We start from the raw sequence: 9,209 nt of genomic DNA on the forward strand, positions 1-9,209 counted from the left end.
CATAGAACAGACTCAGGTAATTAGGAGAGCTATGATAGAAGAGCTGACAGACATAGAACAGACTCAGGTAAGTAGGAGAGTTATGATAGAAGAGCTGAGAGACATAGAACAGGCTCAGGTAAGTAGGAGAGCTATGACAGAAGAGCTGACCGAACATAGAACAGACTCAGGTAAGTAGGACAGCTATGATAGAAGAGCTGTCAGATACAGAACAGGCTCAGGTAAGTAGGAGAGCTAAGATAAAAGAGCTGACAGACATAGAACTGACTCAGGTAAGTAGGAGAGCTATGATAGAAGAGCTGACAGATGAACAGACTCAGGTAAGTAGGAGAGCTATGATAGAAGAGCTGACAGACATAGAACTGACTCAGGTAAGTAGGAGAGCTATGATAGAAGAGCTGACAGACATAGAACAGACTCAGGTAAGTAGGAGAGCTAAGGTAAAAGAGCTAACAGACATAGAACAGACTCAGGAAAGTAGGACAGCTACAATAGAAGAGCTGACAGACATAGAACAGACTCAGGTAAGTAGGAGAGCTATGACAGAAGAGCTGACAGACATAGAACAGACTCAGGTAAGTAGGAGAGCTATGATAGAAGAGCTGACAGACATAGAACAGACTCAGGTAAGTAGGAGAGCTATGATAGAAGAGCTGACAGACATAGAACAGACTCAGGTAAGTAGGAGAGTTATGATAGAAGAGCTGAGAGACATAGAACAGGCTCAGGTAAGTAGGAGAGCTATGACAGAAGAGCTGACCGAACATAGAACAGACTCAGGTAAGTAGGACAGCTATGATAGAAGAGTTGACAGACATAGAACAGACTCAGGTAAGTAGGAGAGCTATGATAGAAGAGCTGACAGACATAGAACTGACTCAGGTAAGTAGGAGAGCTATGATAGAAGAGCTGACAGATGAACAGACTCAGGTAAGTAGGAGAGCTATGATAGAAGAGCTGACAGACATAGAACTGACTCAGGTAAGTAGGAGAGCTATGATAGAAGAGCTGACAGACATAGAACAGACTCAGGTAAGTAGGAGAGCTGTGATAGAAGAGCTGACAGACACAGAACAGACTCAGGTAAGTAGGAGAGCTAAGATAGAAGAGCTGACAGACATAGAACAGACTCAGGTAAGTAGGAGAGCTATGATAGAAGAGCTGACAGACATAGAACAGACTCAGGTAAGTAGGAGAGCTATGATAGAAGAGCTGACAGACATAGAACAGACTCAGGTAAGTAGGAGAGCTATGACAGAAGAGCTGACAGACATAGAACAGGCTCAGGTAATTAGGAGAGCTAAGATAGAAGAGCTGACAGACATAGAACAGACTCAGGTAAGTAGGAGAGCTATGACAGAAGAGCTGACAGAAATAGAACAGACTCAGGTAAGTAGGAGAGCTATGATAGAAGAGCTGACAGATAGAACAGACTCAGGTAAGTAGGAGAGCTATGATAGAAGAGCTGACAGACATAGATCAGACTCAGGTAAGTAGGAGAGCTAAGATAGAAGAGCTAACAGACATAGAACTGACTCAGGAACAGCTGACCTTAGTACAGAGAGAAAAGAGACTAGAATGATGTTGCAGGGATGAGAAAATTAAAACTCGGATCCAACCTCAGACTTTTTTTTTCAGACTTAGGATACATAGATCAGGCTTCTCCCCTTATACACAATCTTCTTCTGACCCCAGCATTACATCAGATTAAGTTTGCCCTCAAATCCTGCAAGAAGCATAACATAAATTAAACACAGATATTACCAGAAGACTACATGACAGAGCAAAAGAAAATCTGCACTGAGACTGCAAAAGTATGTAATGCTGTATCAAGGGCAATCCATACAGTTATACCAGAAGTGTACCAATGGTAACACATACAGTTATACCAGAAGTGTACCAATGGTAACCCATCTAGTTATACAGAAGTGTACCAGTGACAACCTGTACAGTTATACCAGAAGTGTACCAGTAGCAACCCGTACAGTTACACCAGAGGTGTACCAGTGGCAACCCGTACAGTTATACCAGAAATGTACCAGGGGTAACCCATACAGTTATACCAGAAGTGTACCAATGGTAACCCATACAGTTATACCAGAAGTGTAACAATGGTAACCCCTACAGTTATACAGAAGTGTACCAGTGACAACCTGTACAGTTATACTAGACGTGTACCAGTGGTAACCCACGTTATACCAGACATGTACCAGTGGTAACCCATACAGTTATACAATACATGTACCAGTGGCAACCCATACAGTTATACCATAGGTGTACCAGTGGCAACTCATACAGTTATACCAGAAGTGTACCAGTGGCAACCTGTACAGTTATACCAAAAGTATACCAGTGGTAATCCATACAGTTATACCATATGTGTACCAGTGGCAACCCATACAGTTATACCATACGTGTAACAGTGACAACTCATACAGTTATACCAGAAGCCAAAGGAAGAAAATATTTCCATGAGATGAAGGAGGGGTAGGGGAGTTGAGGACAGAATTTTTGTGTCTGATGCCATCTTTTCTATCCATTCCTCAACTGATGGGACAGTGTCCCCTGCTGCTTAGTTCCACAGATGTTTTAGAGGATGACTAAACTGGAAGCTGTGGATGATCTTGAGGATGTCAAAACTGAAATCTGCCTACCTCTGGAAAGCACATACAACTTGTAATGAGAAATGAAAGTATGAACATTAGAGCAGATAGCAACAGCACAAATGTCATCAACTGAGGCCCTAGAAAGAAGTCTGAAGAAGTGGAAGCAGCTGTTGTTGAGTGTGCTTTATGTGGTCTAGTGAAGGCCAAACCCTTTTGCTTATATACATGGGAGTTACAGCCAGGCAATCATGTAACTGAAGTAACCTTTGACATGGCTTGGCCCATCTTAGCTTTAGAACATGAAACAATTGATCTGACCTCCTAAAAGGTTTTGTTAAATGAAGGTTGAAATGAAATTGTCTGTGCATATACAATAAATGGACAGTGTATTCTCCTGTATTTGAAAAAATTGTGAAAAAGACCACTAGATTAATACTTTGGTTGAATGAAATCTGTGAAGCTATTTTAGGCAAAAAGGAGGGGTTAGTGTGTAAAGAAGCCTTGCCCCTGTGGAAGATAATATATAGGGAGGTTGGCAAGGCACGGCTTGGAGCTCTGACACCCTTGTAGCTGAAATAATTGCTACCAGGAAAAGGGTTTTAAAAAAAATAAATAAATAAAATTTAAGTCCACCTTGGCAGCAGGTTCAAAACAAGCTTTGGTCAAGGCTTATGGCAAGACAGTCTTGTGTCAAACGGAAGTAGGACCCTTGACTTGGTGGTCTAAGAAAAGTAGCTTTCAGGCAAGCTTTTACAGTTTAAGTGAAGTTAAGGAAAAGTGATTCTGTTCAGTATAAAAGCTTGAGATCACTGCCATCTGAGCCTTGATAGTTGAATAAATAGCACCATCATGGAAAATGGAGGCAAGAAATAGTATACTGATGGTTTAAGAAATGAAAAGGGTTCTAAGTTTCTCTTTGAAGCCCAAATGGAAAATGCATACCATTTACTTTTGTAAACTTTCATAGTGGATGGTTTTTGAGAAGTGTGAATATAGACACTTGGGATAAAAGCCTGTACTTACAAGCCATCTTTGGAAGAGAAGAAACCATGCAGTAAGTTTTAGGGCTCTGATGTCAGGATGAGGCATTGTAGATGATATATGGATTCAGATCTAGCATCCAAAGAGGATGAATTAAATGATTCCAAAGGAAGGGAAACCACACTTGTTGAGGTCAAAGAAGGGCAATGAGGATGACCATAATCTTCTATTGCAATGCTTTCTACACAAAGTTTGGAATTAGGGGGAGTTGGTGGGGAAGGCATATAGAAAACCAAAGGGCTGACTATGGATCACAGTGTCTCTCAGGTACTCCACCCCTGGGGGGGGGGGGGGAGGTTAGAGCAATGAACCTGCTGCATTTGGAGTTGATAGGAGAAGCAAAAAGATCATTACATAGCTGGCACAACAGCAACAAAACATTTGTGTCACCACTGTTGAATGCAGAAATCACAAGTAAGGAAGCACAATAAATCTGCTCAACTTGTCCACTAGAATTTTAACCTTCCCTAGTATTTGCATTACTATCAGATAGCAGTTGGAAACATGTCACCCACTGCCACACTCACCGCTTCTCAACAAAGAGAGGTAGGAGTGTGTTCCTCCTTGTTTCTTGATGAATCAGACTACTGACATATTGTTGGTCTGGATCAAAATCACCCCAGAGGAAGGACATTCTTAAAGGCCTTCAAAGTTAGGAGGACTGAGCTCATCCTTAAGACATTAATTTGAAGTTTGTCTTCTGATGTGGTCCACATGCCTTGGACTATCTTTCCCAGGTAATGCCCTCCCACCCTTGCTGGGAAGCATCTGTGGTCACTGTGGGTGTGGAAGAGTGAGGGAAAAAGGGGCAGCCATGAAACACCACTGGAGACTTGAGTCCACCAAGTTACATGATTTCTGCAGATCCTTGTTAAGGGGATTGGAAAAGTCATGGATTAGGATCTAATGGATCATTGAACCACATGTCTCCACTGTAATAGTCTCATATAATACCTTACTAAGGGGACAAAAGAACTGGGGGATGCCTTTGATCCCAGAAGCTGAAGGACTAATCTGGCATGTGGAGTCTGACAGGAAAGAAGTTGCCGAGCCTGATTTCTTAGAATGAGTATCCTGTTCTCTGGTAACTTTGCAGTTTGATTGGTCATGTCCAAGTGGCTCCTATGAACTCCAGAACCTGTACTTGGGAAAGCTGAGATTTGTCCTGGTTCACTGTAATTCCCAGGCTGAAGCATAGCTGAAGCAAATAGTTTCTAGCCTGGGCTAACAGTGGTCGGGTAGAATCAGTAAGGAGCCAATCATCTAGATAGACATGAGGTATCCTTACAGTCAAAGATGAGCTGCAACCAGTGCCATACATTTGATGAACACCCAAGGTGCTGTTTTGAGACCAAATGGCAGGTCTCTGAACTAAAAATTACTGGCTCCCAGATGGTAGTGAAGGAATCTCCTTCAGTGGCTGTTAATTCTGATGTAATAGTATACGTCTTGAAGATATATTAGGTACAGTCAGCTGTCTTTCTTCAGAAAGGGGAGGATAGACTGAATACTGTGACCATCCAGAAGTTTGTGTGTCTGACATATTGGTTCAAGTGACTGAGGTCAGGAATTGGTCTCAGGTCCCCATTCTTTTTTTGGAACTAAAAATTTGGAATATGTTCTGAACTCTAGGTGGTCTGGTGGGACCTCTTAGATGACTCCCTTGTCTAGCAGCTTGTTTATTTCTAATGCTGCTGCTTTTCTTTGAGATGGTGGAACATGTGGAAGTTTCTTTCATAGAAAGGGTGGACAGAGCAAGGGGATGAAGTAATCTCTGGAAATTATTGTCTGTACTCTTACATGACTGCCTTCAGAGTACAGCAGGTGGGCAAACATTTAGGAGCACTAAAAGGGCCTCTCAGACAAAGAATCTCAGAAGCCTTGATTCTCTGGGCCTCTCTGCCATGAGGACTGTTTCTAATATTAGAATACCTCCCTCTGCCTCAGGGAGACCTATCTCCAAAAAAATCCTGAAGAAATCCTTGGGACTTCCTAACCCACAGTTTCTTACCCCCTATTGGTTTCTAGGAAAGGTCCTCGGGGAGGGGGGGGTTAAAAAAACATATGCCTAAGGTACGAAGAGTTTTCCCATCCTGCTAATTTCTGGAGAGTGTGTCTTTGACCTTAGGCCATAAAAACTCGGGCCATCAAACCTGGCATTGATAAAAAATGTCCTAAAAGGCTCTACAAAGTCACACAAACACATCCAGGTATGCCACCTTACTGCAATTCCTGCTCCTGCAGCTCTCAAAACACCTTCTGTTGCAGTGGATACATGACACATGGAGACATTCAACAGGAACTGAAGCATGGCTAGCTGTGAATCCACTATTTTCCTTCCTTTAACAGACATGGACCCAGAAAGAGACTTGGAAGACTCCTTGATCAAGTCCCTTTGAAACCTAGTCATGTATGCCAAGTAATTCAGTGACCTTAGTGCAAAGTAGGTGAAGCATAAACACACTTCCCAAATCTGTCCAAAACATGGACTCTGTTAGGGGGATTAACATAAGAGCTTTCTTATGAGGCTTCCTTCCTAGTGGCAGCTACCACACCCATGGCATCTACTGCCAGGCGCTAGGTCCAGTGATATAGTTCACTGGGGCAACAAGATAGTTGTCTGGTTTTCTGGGGATTGGTGCTGTGATTTCTGTTTCCTTCCATGCACGGTGAAAGACTAAATCCACCATCTCATCAGCTGGGGGACCACCCATGGAATAGTTGAGCTGGAATGAAAAGCCTAAGGAACATGGATTCCTCCTGAGAACAGGCTTCAGAAGATCAACCTTCTTTCTGTCATCTAAACTTGAGGATCTACATACATGACACATCCCCCAGGGTTTATCTGGGGAAACCCTCCCTTTCATCAAAATCTGTGTCATCTGTCAAGGACTCTTGGTGGAGTCAATGTGTCTTCTTTTGGAATTATGCTTCTGAGGAGCCTCTGCAGATGGGGAAGGTCTGGAGAGGACTCAGAAGTCTGAGAGGATGTCTGAATGAGAATTGTCTTAAGACTAGTTTTAACTGCCTGTTCCAGTAGGATAGACTGTGCAGGATCAGGACCCAGGGCTGTCAGTTGCAGAGTAGCTGGGACCAAGAGGACCCACTCCACTGCCTCTAAGGCAAAAGCTGAGGGGAACCCCATGATCACTGCAGTAAGAGTTTAAGCTGTCACACCACTATGACTAAGTGCGTGACCATGAAACTGCAACAAGACAAATCACAGCTGAGCTATCTAATGCTGAATCTCTGAGGAGAAAAAATGGCTCTGAGAGCTTTGGCGCAGAACTCTTATCTCCAGACTTGACACCGAAGCTTTATCTCCAAGATCCTTCCAGCTCCAAAGAAATGGCAGTTGTTTGGATCAGAGGTGATGCTAGAGTTGAGGATGACCACAATCTCTGATCTGACATGGACAGTCCAGAGGAACTCAGCTCCAACATCCCCAAACCTAGAGGTCAGATCAGGGTAGGAGTAATCATAGGTTAGGGAGATGGTGCAAAGCTAACAGGTTTCCTGGGAAACAAAGCCTGAAGAACTTTTTCTGAATATAGGTCCTGAGAAATTCCTCATAATTCTATGCACATCTGCTTCTGTCAAGTTTCTGGTAGGCCTGATAGACTCCAATGATGATGATCTGGGATGTTGCCTCAAGGATCTCTGTAAGGATCTCTTCTGTAGAAAGGATGATCACAGCCTAGGAGAGATTGGATCTGGGGAAAATCTCTTCTCTAGTATGGGGGTTATCTTGGAGCATACTGCAGTTGGATCTGAAAGATTAGTAGGATCTTAAAGCTTGGAAATTTTGCCATTGGAGCCAAAGATAAAACAGACAATGGAGAGAAATCAGGAGATAGCTTTGTCATCTTCTTGCCCATCTTTTAGGCCTGTCCCCCTTCTGTTTATCCAAGGACATCTTGCTTGATGACAAAACTCCACATGCAGATTCTGAGGAGTCAGAAGAGATGAGGCCCTTGAGAAAAAGCTTGTTACATCATTGAATCAAGCCCAATGAGCTAATACCATGAATATAGAGCAATACTCCTCTACATGAGCTGTCCCCAAACAATATACACACTATAAATTGGAATAGGACTACAATCCACCCATTTCTTAAAACCTGATTGCTTGTCCGAAATAGTCCCTGCAAGGAGAAAAGGGAATCACAGAAAAACACCAAAAGCAATGGTAAAAATGATTACAACATGAAAGGTGAGATTGATGTAAAATTTTTTTTGTTTATAGATAAAGATGGGAAAGGGAAGGAACTTAGTAGCTAAAGAGAGTAATAGACCAGGAAAAGTATCTAAAGATGTAAAATAACAAGAAATATAAAATAACCAACTGTATAGAAGCTTGACAGAATGAATCATGTGGTAAATGAAATCAGGGGTAATGCTGGGACAGGGGGTGATTCTGGGTATGGGGAGGAGACTGAGCTACAGATCCTAAGTTTGAAAAAACATCTGGAGTTAGATTCAAGGTTGAATCTGAGATCCATCAGTGGAGGAATGGACATAAAAGATACCTTCAGATCTTGTGATATTGTGATTGGATGTTGAAAAAGCATTCAGTAGAGTTAGTTGGATATATGATTAGTCTTTTAGAGTGGGGGGCTTCCCATCAGACAGGGTACAACTGCTGGAAAGGCTATATATGGATGTGAAGGTTAGAGTGAAGATACCAGTAAGACAGTTAAGAGAAATAAAAATAGAGACAAGGATAAGGTAGGGGTGCCCCCTCACTCCCTTAGTATTTGCAGTCAACTTGGAATCTCTGGTTATCATTATAAGGGCCTCAACTGTAAGAGGGCATAAACAGGCAGGGGAACAGAAGAAGATAATGCTATGCACAGGTGAGATTCTTCTTACTCTGGATAAGACAGATGACAATCTGGGGGTGTTACAGCATAATGAGGGAATTTGGAGAAGCTTCAGGATACACAGTAAATGAGTGCAAAATTAAAGCCTTAGCATTAAATATGGATAATTGAGAATACAGAGTATGTGGAACAGAAGAATAAAACATCTAGTATTATGGCTATGTAAAACAGTGAAGTTGAGCTTACACCCTGAGCTACATAACAAGAGGAAAGCACAAAGAAAAAAATGAAAGGGAATTAAACTAGACCAGAGGATCCCCAGCTGCTATACCTGAGACAGGCCTTCTGGATGTTCCCACAGGCAATATACTTAAAAAAGATAAAACAAACAATGAGGGCATATTTGTGGGATGGAGAAAAAACATGGAATGGCATGGAAAGTTCTGATGAAAGAGTTTGAGAATAGAGGACTAGGCATAACGGACCCGGGATACACCAATAAAAGCTGCCATCAGCTGGTGGTTATACATGTTGCAGACTCGAAGGATATGATTCAGCAAAAGAATAAGATCTCTCCGAACACCATTATATTGGGCGACTTCAACTACCCAAACATAGACTGGGAGCATTACTCAAGCCACAGCACCTTAGCCCAAAGGTTCCTGGAATTTATAAACTCAAATGCTATGGAACAACTAGTCACCACTCCCACAAGAGGGGATAACACACTAGATCCCACC

At 42.4% G+C, this 9,209-nt stretch overlaps 1 protein-coding gene across 1 annotated transcript in view; it reads left to right on the plus strand.

Moving 5' to 3' along the window:
- The first annotated feature begins 692 nt into the window (after positions 1–692).
- LOC122814481 (myb-like protein X) overlaps positions 693–9,209 on the plus strand; it is a 79,944-nt gene continuing 71,427 nt past the window's right edge. The window contains exon 1 of the mRNA XM_044087058.1: positions 693–780. Coding sequence (XP_043942993.1) covers positions 693–780 — 88 coding nt within the window. The remainder of the gene's footprint in view (positions 781–9,209) is intronic.

Source organism: Protopterus annectens, chromosome 10.part0 (assembly GCF_019279795.1).
Source record: "Protopterus annectens isolate FY-2018-M chromosome 10.part0, PAN1.0, whole genome shotgun sequence".
In the NCBI taxonomy this organism is placed as follows: Eukaryota; Metazoa; Chordata; order Ceratodontiformes; family Protopteridae; genus Protopterus; species Protopterus annectens.